The sequence below is a fragment of the Amblyraja radiata genome, chromosome 38, assembly GCF_010909765.2.
Source record: "Amblyraja radiata isolate CabotCenter1 chromosome 38, sAmbRad1.1.pri, whole genome shotgun sequence".
In the NCBI taxonomy this organism is placed as follows: domain Eukaryota; kingdom Metazoa; phylum Chordata; class Chondrichthyes; order Rajiformes; family Rajidae; genus Amblyraja; species Amblyraja radiata.
Genome location: NC_045993.1, coordinates 3,940,255 through 3,958,694, shown reverse-complemented (window position 1 = coordinate 3,958,694; position 18,440 = coordinate 3,940,255). Strand labels below are relative to the sequence as shown.

At 40.1% G+C, this 18,440-nt stretch overlaps 1 protein-coding gene across 5 annotated transcripts in view; it reads left to right on the top strand.

Moving 5' to 3' along the window:
- Positions 1–18,440, top strand: part of LOC116966937 (SUMO-conjugating enzyme UBC9) — a 45,158-nt gene that overhangs the window by 18,012 nt on the left and 8,706 nt on the right. For 2 of the 5 annotated variants that reach the window (XM_033013319.1, XM_033013321.1), the window contains 4 exons: positions 160–215; positions 7,687–7,772; positions 11,812–11,895; positions 14,839–14,911. In XM_033013319.1, the coding sequence (XP_032869210.1) occupies positions 7,707–7,772; positions 11,812–11,895; positions 14,839–14,911 (223 nt within the window). In that variant the 5' untranslated portion in view covers positions 160–215; positions 7,687–7,706. The remainder of the gene's footprint in view (positions 1–159; positions 216–7,686; positions 7,773–11,811; positions 11,896–14,838; positions 14,912–18,440) is intronic. The other 3 variants (XM_033013322.1, XM_033013323.1, XM_033013318.1) reach the window with 2 other exon arrangements.

Sequence of the window (18,440 nt, the reverse complement as noted above, 5' to 3'; positions counted from 1 at the left end):
TTTGGTGCAAATAAATTTGAATTTCTGGAGTTTGAGGGTGAGATTGCTAGGCTCTCTGCCAATTTAGGCATCCGTGGACAGCAAAGTTGCATTTAGGATGGTGACCAGTGTCGGGTCTTGAAAATGCTTTTTTCACTTATTTTTGATTTGCATGCATAGGACTGACAGCTTGTGGTGACGAGTCGACATTGAAAGTGCCTACGACCAACTTGAAGGTACAGACTTTGATAACATTTTTCTGTCAAGTGGTTAATTGCATTTTTTTTTTGTACTGGTGAGTTAACATTTTGATTTTAGACCCTCAAAGAATTCTATCCAAAATATTAACTTTGTTTTCTTTCAGAGGCTGATTGACTTAGCATATTGTTATCATTGTTGCTTTGCTTTTGTTTTCATTTGCTTTAGATTTTTTTTAAATCTGGCTTTCAAAAACTCACTGACTGGGCATCTTGAACGCAAAGGCATGGTGGACAAAACTTAGTTTACGTTATAGTGCTTTTTGTAAGTCCAATGTCCCAAAGTATTTTTAAGCCAACACGTTGAAGTGTAATTACTTAAGTATAGGAAACATGACAATAATGTGATAATGACATAATCTGTTTTAGTTGATTGTGGAAGGATCAATGTTGATCAGAGTCATTGGAATAACTCCCAGAGTCGTCCAGTAGGATTTGTGGAAGGGTGGGGTGGGAGCTTGGTTTAACATTTAGTTGGAAAGATGACACTTATGAATGCACAGTGCATCAGTATTGTACGCTGGGTGCTTTAGTTTTGTTGTGCTCTCTTGTATTTGGTTCTGACTTTATTCTATGGAGCATTATTTTTGGATTGCAAGTAGGCCATTTGGCTCCTTGAGCCCATTGAAGCATTTAATTAGTTCAAGGATGGCTGAACTGTATGGTAGCTCTGTTTACCTACCCTTGTGTATTCCTTGTTAACCATTCCAAACAAAAATATATCAATCTGTCTTCGAAATTTTGATTGATCCAGTATACATAGCCTTTTGGGGAAGTGTTCCAGATTGCTAGTTTTTGTTTGGAAAAAATGCTTCATTAGACCTTTCTGAAATATCCTAGCACTGACTAGAAGAGTACTCCCGCTCTGTAATGCCCCATAAAAGGAAATGTGTTTATCTTGTTGAATCCCTGAACTATTTTGACCATCTCAATTGAATTGCTGAAACTTCCAAACCAGGTGTATCAAACTCGGTTTACAGAAAGGGTCTGATTGACTTTCTATCATTTACTATATTCGCATTTAACAAAAACACAATCTGAAATAAATTGCCAACTACATTGGGTCGAAATTAGTGTACATTTTATCTGTTCAACCAGACAAATACTGAAATTTCAACCTTGAGATCCTGCTCCCTCATATTTATTGTTTTTACACATGCCAGCAGATATCCGATATCAATGAATCATTTTATTTAGTCAAATAGTCCTTCTGGAAAAACCTTGAGGCATGTAATATGGTAGTTTTATCTACCTAAAGCTATTTGCTTAGTGAAAATTGTAATCTCAATCTGGTTAGCAGATCACCATAAGAGAAGATTTTGCATTTTGGTGTTCCCTTGGTATGTGTCATGGGGTAAGGAGGACATTTTGGGTTACAAATGAATGAAACGGTTTTTTCTCTGTTCAGATTTGTGAAGATGATAGAGAATTGATGACCAATTGGATTGACTAAATTGGATTGGTTTTCTTTCGGACAGAAAATTTAATGTAAAATTGAGGGGCTTGGAGTCGATTTGAATGTCAATAAATTCCCTGGTTCAATTACTTGGGGACATTTAAAGTAGTTGTAGAAGATATTTTTGTGAAGATAGAGAAGCTGTGGAAAATTTCATCCAGAAGTTATCTGAAGCTCATTAGCTGCAACAATGGAAGAGACACTTAAGAAATGCATTGAGGCTAAGAAGGTATTGGTTTATTCACATAACTATTGCTCTCTTGCTTAGATGTATCGGGCTGAAGGGTCTCCTGAGTAGCGAATTTCTAAAATTCAGTATGAAGTTGGCTACTAGTTTAATTTACACCCGGGAAATGCATCTGGGAAGACTTGCTTAGTGTTTGGTAGTTTTAATAACAAGTAGTACCAATTACTAATTGCATTTATGAACACCCAATAAATCTTTCCATCCTATGTTAAAATAAACTGATAATAGAAAAGTACACTCCAACCGAAAGCAATTACAAACCAGTGACTTCGTTAATTCCTTTTTAGGAATTGAATATCTTTCTTTGTCTGTGTGAATGTCCGCAGATAATTTTAGCATTTTTCAGCTGGCAATGCTTCTTGCAGCAGGAACACTCTGTCCTCTCAACTCATAAATCACCATGTTTAGGCACACTGTCATAAAACATGGCGAAATTCAAGTGCCAGCGGGCAGTTATTCTTGCATTAAGGCATTTATTTCTACCTATCTTGTTGTCTGAATATGTTGATTTGCAATTGGCGAGTGCACTGGAGTCATACTAACCCTGTGCGTCACGTTAATAGATGTCTTGACTGACATGGGCTGCAATCTTCAAGTGTAGGTTTCAGAAATGTAAATCATCTCCGATTCCTGCTCTCTAATTACAATTTCATAGACTAAACCACAATTGAGACAGTTTTGGAATGGCCTGTGGAAACACCATAATCAGATGTAAGATGATATTATGAGGGAATTTTTGGATGAAAGAACAAAAGTAGGCGGAATTATATATTCGGGTGGAGGGTATATTTGAGGACGGGTGGCTGATGAAATTGCATAGGATGGGTTGGGCAAACAAAACGCAAGATGCCATGCAATAACCAGAATTTATTTTATTGAGCCTTCAAGAACTAGAGAGCTCCAGTAAGATTTGGAGGATGGGCGTGCAGAAGTAATACGGACAGTGATATTCCTAATTGGTTGCAGTGAGAGGACTTGAGGTCATCTGGAAGAATATTGATGCTGAGATCTGAGTAATACATCTGTGTTGGATTTAACAATGGTGCTGAAACCAGTCTCAGAGATGGGGATGCTGTCGAGATTGAGAAGAGAGTAATGTCTGATAGTAATTTGGATGCAAGGATGAAATCTCATTTTGGGATGAATATGACTACCAAAGGCTCATACGATGGTGTATTGCAAATAGAGATTTGGGAGTAGGCTTTACACAATCGGCTGAACATTGATACTGTTTCTTGGAAGTAAAGAAATAAATCATTCAGACTTTGTTCCACAGGAATATCAAGCTTGTTTTGTCATTAAGGTAGCTGAGCAAATGTTAGGTAGACACAAAATGCTGGAGTACTTCAGCGGGACAGGCACCATCTCTGGAGAGAACCAATGGGTGATGTTTCGGGTCGACACCAATTGTCTCAAAATGTCAAAAGAGCAAATGTTAAGTAATTTGCCCTAAAAATATGTCCTTTTGTTCTTCCTATAAATGGAGATTTTTTTGTATGTGAAAGATAATAAGAAAGCGAAAGTGCGATGTTTCCAGCAGTTATACTATTAAATGTACTTGGCTTGCTGTCCTTGAGACAAAGATGCCTGTAACAATTAGAAAATAGGTGCAGGAGGAGACCATTCGGCCCTTCGAGCCAGCACCGGCATTCATTGTGATCATGGCTGATCACATGGCTGAACCTGTGTCTGCCTTCTCCCCATACCCTTTGGAGAAACTATTAGAACTAATCCTGGTTAGACTACTAATTAAATGGTGTAATCTAGATCAGTATTCTCATTTAAATTCCCTAAAAGTTGGAGGAAACCGATAGTCAATTACAGGAAATGTTTTTTTAAATTTGTGCTTCTGAGGAAATCTCTGACCCTGAAGCTACCTGTAACTCTTTAATTTTACTTGGTAGTAAATTAATTCCATTTTAAGACTTATTGACACTAAACCTATCATGATTTTTAAGATTTTTCATGAATATACTGGTTACCTGTTGTAACCATATTAAGGTTGAAGGAGTTCATGTAAAGAATGGATCTGTTGAGCCTTGTAAACACAGGGAACTTCATTTGGTTGACAGTGGTTTCCGAAGATTTTTTTAAATTCCGAAATTCATCAGTGGTAGATGCATGAATTGCTCGTTGTGGACAGCATAGTTACATATTTAGAGTCTTGTATGTCATTGCCAAGGAGATGCAAGGAACTGCAGGTGCTGGTTTACAAAATACCAGAGTAACTCAACAGCTCAGGCAACATCTCTGGAGAACATGCATAGGTGGCGTATTGGGTCGGGTTCCTTCAGACTCTTCGTTGCTAAGATGCCTTCACTGTGTGGTAATGTTTTTAAGAGTCGCTGAAGAGTTTTAAGAGTTTTTAAGTGTTGCTGAAATTTAGTCAAAACTGTTATGTTGATAATGAGGGCGACAGCATGATATTGATCAGCTAAAAGTTAGGTGGAGTTATGACAGATGGAATTTATTCCTGACAAGTGCAAAGTGATGTGTTTTGGAAGGTTAGATAATGGTAAGTCAGGAAATTATAGGGCCCTAACAAAGCAGCTGCGTCCACAGATCCATGAACAAAGCAGCAGAAGTAGATATGTCACTGAAGAAGGTCTATCGGATCTCTGCTTTCACCAACTGTGGCATGAAATAGAAGAGAAGCAATATGACATTATAACTTTACGAATCATTTGTTTGGGGCATACGTGGAATATTCAGTGCAGTGCTGTTTCTTACACTATAGGAAGGAAGTGATTGAGCTGGAGAGGATGCAAAGGAGACTTGCCAAGCTGTTGCACATTGGTGCATTTCTGTTATAAGAGTGTGGAAAGGCTGGGTTTGTTTTCCCTGGAATGGAGGAGATTGAAGGGTAACCTGAATTTGAGAGGGGTAGAGAGAGTAGACAGTAACAATCTTTTTCCTTTGATGGGACGTGTCTAAAACATAAAAGTATGTTTACAAGGAGGGAGAGGGGGAGAGAGAGAGGAGGTTTAGTAGAAATCTGAGGGGGGGAATGTTTCACACAGGGTTGAAATGCCGGACGTCATGGTTATGGTGGTAGGCACTCTTGAGAAACACTTGAATCACCAGCCTGTTGAAAACTATGTAGCAACCATAGATGTAGGACTAGTTGAGGTAAGTACAGTGGTCGGCATGGTGGGCCTAAGGGCCTTTTTCTATGCCTTATGATTCCATGGTGCAAGAACACGAATGAATGAAAAAATGCAGAGGAAGAATTCAACAACTAGCTTGAGGAACCGAATCTCCAATTCCTGCGTCGTGAATCTCCAATTAGTGGGCTGCATTAGAGTAACCTTACCTTAGAAAAAGGACATCGATGTTCACTGCAGTGCTGCCTACTTGTATTTGATAATGGAGAATCTTTGTATGGGCCTCACAGCATGTGTCATGAATGATACCACTAGCTTATTGATGTTGCCTGATGTGTTGGACCCTGTACATTTATTTTGCATTTCAACAATCCAGTAAGCTGTCTTTCAGTACAGGAGCAGAAATTTTGGATTGCCGTTATTGGTAAATTTGGATGCAAATCCTCTGGTAAATTGTTTTTAAGCGAGGTCTTTGTTTGATTTTGGTTTACAGTACAGATTTTTGATGCTTCTGTCTGCAGTTAAATCCAGAACTAATCCTCATAATTAAAACTCCAGAATTTTGCCAGAGCTTGTGTATCAATTATGAATAGGAATTTTTTTTTTTTTTTTAATTAATCTCTATCATTCATAACTTATTGCCCCTTGTTCATCCTATTTTGGAAATATGGTTATGCCTCAAGAAGGTTTCACATCAGCGGAAAGAGATGACTTGGACCAGTGTTTTGCAACCATTTTGAATGACAGCTATACCTATTCACACGTGGATAAAAAAAAACCCTTGATGTTGCCTTAGGTACTTGGAGATTTTGCGGTTGTTTGGAGATTGGTAGCGATCGATCACCAGGGTAGTTAGCGTACAAAGTATATTTTTACTATTTATGATCTTCCTAACTACCATGACATTATAAAAGTCTCCTGCTGCCCATTTTATTTTTACTGACACCTCGCCTACTGCTAAGGAGTTTTTACAACCAGGGTTGGGAACCACTGCTTTAGAATTTTTCTTATTATGATGGGCCAGCTTTGGAAACTGAATATTTAAACGTTGTGATCTGGCAATTATTGTTTGTTTTTCCTCATCCTTGGCTTGCAAGTTCCTTGTTTGTACCTTTCATGTTACCCTTAATCTTTTCTAACACTGCAGCCCTGTGAAATCTCTCAGTATTCTTCCAAATTCAGACTCTGCAGTATTTCTGATTTTCCTTAATTTGCCACTGATGATTTACCTACTGCTATTTAGGTGCACAATTCAATCCATAACTTCTCAGGCTTTCTCCTCTCCAAGATGCTCTTTCGGTTCTATCTCTTTGACCAAGATTTTAGTCAACTATTCTATCATCTCTTGAGGCTCAGTGTCAAATGTTGTCGGCGCTTCTGTAAAGCAGTTTGGAATGTTTCACCATGTGAAGATTGCTACATAAATACAAAATGTTATTGTGCGGCATGTCCCAGGGAGATCAGTGAAATTTGAATGAAACTTGTTTCAAACTGTTGCAAAAACAAGTGTCAGATTAGATAATCATGATTATGAATCTCAAGTTGTAGTGGTGTGTTTTCGTTCCTTCTACTTTTGGAGCTTCCCAGTGGCTTTTTGCTTTGTTTCTGCTGTGGAAAATGTCAAGCCTATCTGAAATAATAGCAGAAAACGCTGGAAATGTTCAGCAGGTCGAGCAGCATCTATGGAGAGAGAAAGGAGAGTTAACATGTCGGCTCGATGATCTTTCATCAGAACCTTTTCATCTGTCTGAGTGGCCTGAGCGTGCTCTTGTGACATTGAGGTGCTTTAACCAATGGATATTTCTCCACTATTTTGGAGGAGTCTCTAGGGCTTCCCCTCGTTAGAGTACCATATCCGGATATGTAGTTCCATATGAGCTCTCTTATCATTCTTTTAACTTATGTGCTGCTTCAGAGTTTTGTTCAATATTGCTTTTTTTCTTGTTCATGTTTTTCATTCGGATTTTTTATATTATAATAATAATAATAATAAATTTTATTTATGGGCGCCTTTCAAGAGTCTCAAGGACACCTTACAAAAATTTAGCAGGTAGAGGAAAAACATGTAAGGGGAATGAAATAAATAGTAGAGACATGACTAGTACACAAAGTAAAGACAGAATTCAATTCAAAACACAATACGAGGCAATTAATGCACAGATGAAAAGGGAGGGGGACGTGGGGCTAAGGATAGGCAGAGGTGAAGAGATGGGTCTTGAGGCGGGACTGGAAGATGGTGAGGGACACGGAATTGCGGGAATATGTCGGGAAAGGGTGGGGGCACAAATTTATCTGCGAGCTGCGATAGAAGTGATTGTTTAATAAAATGCACTCTCAGCTTATGCCATTTGTGTTCCGTTGATTTTAATTTATCACTTACTCAAAGTCTCCCACGACCAATATCAGTGAGAGAATGCAAGTATTATTCTCAGGATTATGTTTGGAAGAACAAAATGTATTTTTACCACCCCCACACCCCCCCCCCCCCCCCCTCCCCCCAAAAACTCTCCCCTCAGACTTCAGAGTAGGTATGTACCATGTTCTTCCACTCACTGTGTGCTTTCCTTAAATCTCAAGGTGAAAACTAGGCAGGCTAAAATAAAAACAACTGATTCATGTAAACCATGGATAATTATTTTTCAGGGGACTGTTGACGTAAAACAATGTCTGGAATTGCATTGAGTCGACTTGCACAAGAAAGAAAAGCTTGGAGAAAAGACCATCCGTTTGTAAGTATGCAGTTCAACAATGTTTAGAAAGCCAATAGATCAAGGAAGTAAATCCTTTAGAATTGAGGTTCCCAGTCATTTTGGTATGACTACCTAATCCTAGCATTCACAAGCTGCCCCATATCCCCCTGTAAACATTTTGTATTTTGACATTTTAAATATGATTTTTAGTTTTTACTATTATTTGTGCAAATTCATTGCATGTCCCATAGCGTTATATTATGTAGACCCATGGGTTTGTGCGACCATAGATTGTGAAGCGCTGCTTTAGAAGCTAGCGGTTCACAATCCCTTGACTTGACCTCCCTGTGGACATGTCAACTGTTTAGGTTTATTGTTGTCACATGTACTGAGGTACAGTGAAAAGTTTTGTTTTGCATGCTATCCAATCAAATGGGTGGTGAATCTGTGGAATTCATTGCCACAGACGGCTGTGGAGGACAAGTCAATAGATTTTTTAAAGGCAGAGATTGACAGATTCTTGATTAGTAAGATGGTTATGGGGAGTAGGCAGGAGAATGGGGTTGACAATCACACATCAGCCATGATTGAGTGGCAGAGTAGACTTGATGGAGTGAACGGCCTAATACTGCTCCTGGAACTTATGAAATCAAATAATACGATACATAATCTTATAGAAACATATAAAATTATAAAAGGACTGGACAAGCTAAATGCAGGAAAAATGTTCCCAATGTTGGGTGAGTCCAGAACCAGGGGCCACAGTCTTAGAATAAAGGGGAGGTCATTTAAGACTGGGGTGAGAAAAAACTGTTTCACCCAGAGAGTTGGGATTTTATGGAATTCCCTGCCACAGAGGGCAGTGGAGGCCAAGTCACATGGCCTCCTCCTGCACCTATTTACTATGTTTCTATAAATACAATCTAGCCAATCATGGGTACAATAGGTAGAGCAAAGGGGAATATACAGAGGGCAGAATATAGTTATCAGCATTATAGTGCAACAGTTCCATAGACAAAGTTCAATGTCTGCAATGGGATAGAGGTGAATCAGATGGTACCCTAGCTTACAGAATGACCGTTCAGAACCTTTGATCTTATCTGCACTGTAGCTAAAATGTAAATCCAGGCTGTAGGTTAGAATCATGGAACACTATGGTTGAGAGGGAAGCCAGTCAACCTACTGAGTTTCTGTCGTCTTCCCTCAGTCTTTCTCTGTATTCTTGCAGTTCTTTTCTCCAAGTATAATTTAACTTTCTTATGAAAGTTACTGCACCATCACGGCAGAGAAGGAAGCTGTTTTATTAAGGCTTATCTGCATGATCATTCAAACATTAGTAATGCAGTAAATTATTTGTCATTTTGGCTGAGAAAGCCTTAGTTACAATGAGCCAGCAAGACTAATTATCCCCTTGTATCACATAGAAAACAAAAACCCTGGTTGTATTACATTGTTCAAACAAGGAACTGCAGATGTGAGTTTGCAGAAAAGGGGACAAAGTGCTGGATTAACTCAGGGAGTCATGCAGCATCTCTGGAGAAAATGGATAGGTGATGTTTCGTGTCGGGACACTTCTTCAGCCATCAGCTTGAACTGACCCAGAAAGTCACGTATCCATGTTCTCCAGAGATACTGCCTTTGGCCCACTGAGTTACTCCAGCACATTGTGTCCTTTTATTGTATATTGTATTGGTTGACTAGTTTCTGGATTTGGAAAACATCATGGTGATGGTTGAATGATCAAAATAATCACTTAAAGCTTGTGCTTTACAGCTAAAAATACATATTAATCTAGGGATAAACTATTTAGAGCTTGATCTTATCTATCTTACAATAAAGAAATGTGAGCTCTTTCATTACATAGATTTCTGTGGTAACAAGTCAACTAGTTATTAGTGAATGTTCTGGCCTGTGAAGAACTGTGCTGAGAAAGGGAGAAACTAGTTCCATTGCATGCAATAGTGGGCGATGAGAGGCCATGGGTCAACATTTGAAGCAGCTGCAGCAACTCCCCAGCAATGTCCTAGGTTTGGATTTAGGGTATGGGTTTATTATTGTCATGTGTACAGAGATATAGTAAAAGGGCTTGTTTTGCGTGCTATTGAATCAGATCGCTCTCGCTGTATCAGGTTTGGTGCAGCCTGGAATCCACATTTCTCCTTCTCCCCGGCTCTCAGTCCGAAGAAGGGTCTCAACCCGAAACCTCACCCATTCCATCTATCCAGAGATGCTGCCTCTCCCGCTGAGGTACTCCTGCATTTTGTGGCTCATCTTCGGTGTAAACCAGCTCCTTCCTACACATCCACATCTCAATGTTGAGGGACTGCACTGCTTTCCTCGACGCCCCCACAGGCAGCCTCTACACTGAGCCATGACTGATTCATTGCTATGCAGAGGGCAGGAGTTTGTTCCAGGTTCCTATGGCAGCAGGCGTGATCCAAGTGGGTGTCTTTTTTAAAGTATATTGGAGTACTTTTGTTTGAATTGAAGGATCAAAAGTGCTGTAACAAATCTGTGCTCATTAAGAAAATACTAACTTGGGTACCGTATGTTAGATATTAAAAAGTCAAAAAAGATGACTATTGTTTGTGAGGTACACCTTACTTGATGCGGTGAGGAGATTAAAAGGTGCTGACTTTTGGAACTATTGGAATATATTTTCGAATGCATTCACATGATGCTCAGTGACCTGCTCCCATTCTTAACAACAGACTATGCCGATCAAATCCATTGTGATGCCTGGCAATGCAGTATACCCGTTCAGAGTAGCAAATTTAAATTATTCTGGAGTTGTTACTGTGAACTGTTTGAGAAGCAATTAGGATTATTTTTATATGCCTTTTTCTAGCTGCCAGGGTCTGCAGTAGAAACAATAAAATACAGAAATATATCTGTGGAAAAAGTAGTTAACATTTTGGGTCCAAGATCACTCATCATTGACTCTAACCGGAGCAGCTCAATGGGGCTGCTGCCTCACAGCACCAGAAAACCAGGTTTAATCCTGACCTGGGGTGCTGTTTGTATAGAGTTTGCCTATTCTCCCTGTGACTGCCTGAGGTTCCTATAGGTGCTCTGCTTTCCTCCCACATTCCACATATGTGTAATTTGGTATGTGTAGGAAAGAACTACAGATGCTGGTTTAAATTGAAGATGAACACAAAATGCTTCAGTCTGAAGAAGGGTCTCGACCCAAAACGTCACCCATTCCTTCTCTCCAGAGATGTTGCCTGTCCCGCTGAGTTACTCCAGCATTCTGTGTCTATCTTTGTGTAATTTGGTAGGTGGTTTTGACCACCGTAGATTGCTCTTGGGTGAGAGATAGACTCTGGGGAGGGATGTAATAGATAAGAGTGTGTTGTGAATAACATACAACTTATTTTTACAACTTAGTGAAGCCAATTAACCTACAAACGTGTATGTCTTTGGAGTGTTGGAGGAAACGTACAAACTCCGTACAGACAGCACTTGTAGTCGGGATCGAACCTGGGTCTCTGGCGCTGTAAGAGAGCAACTCTAGTACTGCACCACTGTGCTGCCCGAGAGGAATAAACCTTTGAATAAAATCTTCACCGAATGATGCGTTGAACAATTTCTGTGATTAAATGTTGGGGAGAAACAGATATTTGATCCTGCAGATCAGTGTGCTTTGTCGTGACTCACTGCTGGCAACTTGATGTCCCTGTTGGAGAGGAAGCATATTCAAGTCTATGGGGTTATTTATGGTCGAGGTCCTGTAGGTTTGTGTAGAAGACGTGGGGAGGAAGTTTTATTTACCCGAAAGGGGAATGGGTGCCTGGAATATGCTGCCAAGGCGGTGGTAGAGGCAGATAACACAATGGCATTGATGAGTCTTTAATGTATTACATGGATATGCAGCAAATGCAGGGATATGGATCACGTGCCGGCAGAGAAGACTAATTTATCTAGGCATCATGTTCGGCACAGACATTGGGGCCAAAGGGTCTGTTCTTGTGCTCCACTGTTCTATGTATTTTCTATATCTGTCTAGAAACTTTTACAAATGATGACCTGAAATGAAGTACGTTCATTTCTAACGTATATTTTGTCCTACCTACAGGGTTTTGTTGCAGTACCCACAAAGAATCCAGATGGTACTTTAAACTTAATGAACTGGGAATGTGCTATTCCAGGGAAAAAGGCAGTAAGTATAAGATAGATCTTATCTTGAGTCTGAAGATAGATAAGATAGATCTTATCTTGAGTCTGAAGAAGGGTTTCGACCCGAAACGTTGCCTATTTCTTTCGCTCCATAGATGCTGCCTATTTCCTTCGCTCTATAGATGCTGCTGCACCCGCTGAGTTTCTCCAGCATTTATGTCTTACCTTCGATTTTCCAGCATCTGCAATTCCTTCTTAAATATAAGATAGATCTATATATGATTTGCAGACCCCTTTATGTAGCCCCCTTTGCGTCAAGTTTACTTGCTTCGAGCAGGAGTCTGGTGACACTGGGGAAGAATATAACTTTGAAAAAAAAATGTGTCTTTTACAATAATAATTGTTCCTAACCCTTAAAAGTCAAGAAACGTTTATGATTCTCTTTGCGTATATATTTAAGCTTGAGCACTGTAGTTTTGCAGCACTTCTTGTCGCTGTCAGCAGTATGTTTAGTTAGTTTAGAGATAAAGGCGGACACAGGCCCTTCGGCCCACCGAGCCCGCACCGACCGGCGATCCCTCGTACACAAGCACTATCCTACACACTAGTGACAATTTACAATTTACAGAAACCAATTAATCTACAAATGTCTTTGGAATGTGGGAGGAAACCGGAGCACCTGGAGAAAACGGGGAGAGTGTACAAACAGCACGCGTAGTCAGGTTCGAACCTACATCTCTGCAAGTCATCAACTCTATTGCTGCACCACCATGCTGCCCCCGTACCATATGGTGGAGGGAAGAAAAGTAGATTGCAGAGGACATGCCCTCTTAAATGAAATGTTCTGTTCTATTTAAACACTGAAAGGGCTCATGATATTTTGGCATGAATGCCTTGACTGACATTTGCTCTTTTATGGAGCGTTATCAAAAATGTGAACAGGCCATTCATCTTAGTTTTGCTTGCGGCTATCTTGCTGTGCAGATACTTGCTGCTGCATTTGTGTACATAGGATTTGAAGTATTCATTAAAAAAATATATTATAAAATATAAAAAATATAGATTTAATCTAGCCATTACGTTTGTACTCAATGTAAAGGGAAGGTTTTGTGCTTTTAAAGTTTATCAGCATTAGTGGACTGATCATTTCCAACTAAATTAAAGCTGCATTAACAGAATCAATCACAGAGACTGCGCAACTATCTCGATCTAACTATCCTAGCTGCCATTTATCACCCAGCAGATTTTGGGCACCTTTCAAGCACTTATCCATTTGTCGTTAAATGTTAGAATCATACCATCCTTTTGGGGTTTTGCCTCCTCATAATTTTAGTTTTTAAAATAAACTTTATTTTACCTCTTGAAGGTAGACACAAGAAGCTGGAGTAACTCAGCGGGTCAGGCAGCATCTCTGGAGAGAAGGAACGAATGACATTTCGGGTCGAGACCCTTCTTCATACTGATGTTTTACCTCTTGTTTCTTTTGCCAATAACCTGGAAGTCTGTCGTTTGACTCTGAATTATTTACATTGTTTGAGTTGCCATTCTCAGGTTTCTGAACATTAATTCTCGTCATGCAGTGCCTTTTCTCCAAGGTGTACTGTGCTTTAAAATAGTGAGGTGTGAGTATCTTAAGGTGTGTTCCCACAGTCAAATTGCAGGGTTTCAGCCAAGCAGAGCCAAGGACTGCATATTTACTTGGCACCACTTTGGCATTGATTTATTTGAGTTTTAAAGTTTGAAACATTGTTCAGTTGGAGCCTGTACACAGCATGAATGGTTCCATTATGTTTATGAATGTTACATTGTCCAGATATCGTTTGAAGTGTCTCCGACAGTGTAAAATGTTGGTTGCAGACCTCCTTTCCGGCACTTAATCAACAACTTGCATTTATATGGGGTCTTTTAATAGACGAAGATGACCAAAGCATTTTACAGGAATTTAAAAAAAAAAAAGGGTAAAATGTAACTGATTCAAACACTGATTCGAAGATATTATGACACTTGGAACACAGGTTAAAGGAGTAACTGCAAGGAAGGGGAAGGAATAGGAGCAGTTTCAGCAGAGAAGTTGAGAAGTTTTGATTTTGCTAAAAGAAGAATCAAGTGTTTTCGACCAGGAATGTGTAAGAACTATAACAATGCCGTCATCCTGGAGGCTTTTAAGGCTGGAGAGAAGTGGAAATAGGTAGAAAGAATCCCATGGCAGGATTTAAATGCAGATGGGGATTTAAATGTTTACTGGATTAAAGCCAGTTTAGATCAGAAGTGCCAAAGTATGAGAAGAAGTGACTGGCTCTCTAGTAAAGACCTATATATATTGACAATGTATTTCTTTTTTTCTCTGGATGAAATGGTTGCAAGTATAATTTTTTGATAAATAGGAGAAATTATATAATTGGAAATTATCTTGGATGGGTTGTACCCTTTGATCTGCATTTAAAAAGAATCAATCCTTGGATTTGTAACTGATGAAAGGGCCTGTCCCACTTACGCAATTTTTTTCGGCGACTTGCAGGCACCTGTCATAGTCGCAGCAGGTTGCCGAAAATTTTCAACATGTTGAAAATCCAGGGTGACGCCTGTTTGGTGGTGAGTAGTCGCCCAAAGAGTCATACCTATTTCTGGTCGCCGCTGGATTTTCAACACGTTGAACATTTTCGGCATCCTGCTGCGACTATGACGGGTGCCGGTAAGTCGCCTGAAAAATCGCGTAAGTGGGACAGGCCCTTTAGTGTATTTTGATTGTTTGTAATGATTGGTCTGTCCATTAATACGGTACGATTAATTGTACTTTTTTTTTCCTTTAAGTAGAAAGGCAACAAGGCCCACTGCATATTAGATAAAGATTTTAGAATTGTTATTTACAGAAGTCTTGGTATTGATTTTGCCAAATCGCTAACAATATACGGATGGTTTACTCAGCATTTAAAAAAAAAAGATCAGTTGATCAAATGGTCAATACTAATGAGCCATTCTCTTTCAGACGCCGTGGGAAGGTGGGCAGTATAAGCTTCGAATGCTGTTTAAGGATGACTACCCCTCATCGCCACCAAAGTGTAAGTGTACAGACAGTGCAGACATTTCTTGGGCAGATCTCTTGAGTGACCTGGTGAAACCCCTCAAAATGTTCTAGAGCTGGTTAGTCTAGGTGGGGGTAAAGGCTTGTTTCATTTTTTTTTTATCATTCTTTGTATAAATTGCAAATGGATCATTTCAATCATTCAATTCTTTGTATTTGCATACAATTCACAAAGTACGCAAAGAGTCTCCACGTATCTGGCCCCTACAAAGTAGTCGTTGGAGTCCTGATGGTCCCTCTTTGCTCTTGGCGCCCCCTGGGTCCCTCCTTTGTTCTCGGCAGCGTGGCCTAACTGCCTTTCCCTATCATACGGTTCACCAGTGAGCCGTCAGTCTCCTCGCCGTCCATTGGCCTTTGTGGGCGTCTCCCACATCGTCCTTGAAGGCGTGGGAGGTTACACCTACACCCCCCCTGACTTCCCCCTACCGGCCCTTTGTCCAGTGTCCGCCGATCCGATACTCTCCTCCCGGTGGTTAAAAATTAATGCTTTATCAGCATTTTGATCCGTTGGCACAGTTTAAAATTTAGGCGCCGCACTTGATTATTTTTCACGTCGCTTCAATTTTAATTGCTTGAATATAATTCTGGTAGTTCCTTAGAGAATTGTATTGTTGGGATGTTTGGGCCTTTGACACTTGTGAGTCCAGATAAATGGACCCCAAGCTTAATGGATTCTAGCTGGTGAATCTGTTGTGCAGAGTCCAATGGCGACATAATCTTGCTGACATTTCCCAGCACTTGTGTGGGGTGTTTCTCTTCTCCGGCATAGTTTGCCACATTTGCCCTGCTACAAGGGCAGTCATAAAATAAAATGTTATGGCTACAATGGTAAAGTTGCTTATTAAATTGTTTGCAATGTTTTGTGATTTTAAGTGGTTTTATTTTATTTTTCAAGTTGATTTTTATATGCTCATGATGGTCAGGCCAGAAGGGACCTTGATTATTGTGAGATATGGGGAGGGGGGGAGAGTTGTTATATTTGATATACTTGATTGTTATATTTCCTCAGCAGTGTTAAACAGTACAAGGCATGTTTATGAGAAAACAGAACTCCCCATTTATAATTCAAGGCCGTTTGAATCACAATTCCTTCTTTCCTCCCTCTCACCGTTGCTAATTAGCAAGCCTTTTTTCCCAGGGTAGAGGAATCAAGAACTAGAGGGCACGGGTAGAAGGCGAGAGGGGAAAGATTTGATTAGGAGGTAGACTAAAATGCTGGAGAAACTCAGCAGGTGAGGCAGCATCTATGGAGCGAAGGAAATAGGCAACGTTTCGGGCCGAAACCCTGCTTTCTCCTCCCCTTCTCTGCTCTCCCTCAGCCCACTGTCTCCGCCTCTTCCTTTCTTCTTCCCGCCCCACCCTTACATCAGTGAAGAAGGGTCTCGACCCGAAACGTTGCCTATTTCCTTCGCTCCATAGATGCTGCCTCACCCGCTGAGTTTCTCCAACATTTTTGTCTACCTTCGATTTTCCAGCATCTGCAGTTCCTTCTTAAACAGATTTGATTAGGACCTGAGGGGCATCTTTTTCCAACAGAGAGTGGGCGGAAAATGGAATGAACTGCCAGAGAAAGTAGTCGATGCAGATATAATACACTTTAAAATACATTTGGGCTGGTACATGGATAGGAAATGTTGGAGGAGTATGTGACAAACGCGGTCAAATGGGACTAGCTTAGATGGGGCATCATGGTCGGCGTGGACGAAGGGCCCGTTTTTGTGTTGAATGACTAACAATACTTGCAAGCTTGTTTTGATATCTCATTAATGAAAAGACTATGAACATAATCGTCAGCTCAGTGTTGACTGAGGTACAGCCCAGTGATTCATTCAACACAGTTTGAAAAGGAGCTGCTGAAGAGAGTAGAATTGAAAAAATATCAATAGATTGAATTGGGTAAATTACTTTTACAACAAATTAATAAAGTGGATGGAAACTAAACAAAAATTAGACTAGATTGAGAGTGGTGAATCTCTGGAATTCTCTGCCACAGAAGGTAGTTGAGGCCAGTTCATTGGCTATATTTAAGAGGGAGTTAGATGTGGCTAAGGGGATCAGGGGGTATGGAGAGAAGGCAGGTACGGGATACTGAGTTGGATGATCAGCCATGATCATATTGAATGGCGGTGCAGGCTCGAAGGGCCGAATGGCCTACTCCTGCACCTATTTTCTATGTTTCTATAAATCTCAGTCTCAGAAGCCGATGCATTAAAGCATGTCATCAGTGACGGAAATATCAAAAATAAATTGAATTGGATGAATTATGAAACCTATGTTCTGTTTTAATATAAAGAATTTTGTTAATAGTTTTCTTATAATTTTGGCTTTGCGCGAACATCTTGATTGATTTTGCATGAATAAGCATCTAACCTAAGTAAACAAACCATGTAACGAGTAGAGTTGAAATTGGCATTGATACAAACAGATAATGGACAGCCCTTTGTGATCAATTTTAGGGGCAATGTATTTTAAACGTGTATATTTTTAGGTGGGGCTGTCCCCTCATTCAACTATAAGATTGTAACTAACTTGCTCCTTGTCATGTTTAGTATGAAAATATAATAGTTTTGAATATGGACACTGTCAGAGTGTACCATTAATACAAAAATGTGTGAAGTAAATTTTTGATTTGCCATTCCAGTTGATATCTATTCAAGTCTGTTTAGTATTACTGGATTGTAAAGCCCAACTTTTTTTTAAAAATGCACAGCCAACTCCCAGGGGAAAAACATGTTTCAGGTTATGTAGATTAAAAACAAAACGTAGAAAGAACTTGGCAAGTCTAGCAGCACCTGTGGAGGTAAAAGGTTTGAATTGACGTTTTGGGTTGAGACCTTGCATCAGGACTGATGGGGACTGGAAGAATTGCCAATAAGTGACATTAAGGGTGGGATTAGAAACATAGAAAATAGGTGCAGTAGGAGGCCATTCGGCCCTTCAGTACCCCGTTCCTGCTTTCTGTTGTATTTGCTGCTTGCGATGTGGCCTCTCTACATTGATGAACCGAGTGTAGACTGGGCAACAATTTTAGATTTAGAGATAACATTGCGGAAACGGGCCTTTCGACCAACTGAGCCCACGCCATTCAGCAATCCCCATACACAAGCACTAGTCTACACACTAGGGACAATTTACAATTTTACCAAAGCCAATTAACCTACAAACCTGTGTGTCTTTGGAATGTGGGAGGAAACCGGAACACCCGGAGAAAACCCAAGCTGTCACAGGGAGAACGTACCAAATCCGTACAGACAGCACCCATAGTCGGGATCGAACCAGGAAACCCCCAATGCTGACCTCCAATCCATGCTCTCCTGTCCACCGAGTTGTTTCATCTTCTTATGTTCATCCCTCTCAGCCTCTCTCCCACTCCGTTTTTGAACTGTTTAAATATTGGCAATTTTTTCCTGTTCTTTCCCAGTCCTAACGCAGGGATGCTACTTGCTCCTTTAGTCTCCCGCAAATATTGCTTGACGTATAGTTCTTCCAGTGTTCTGCTTTTATTA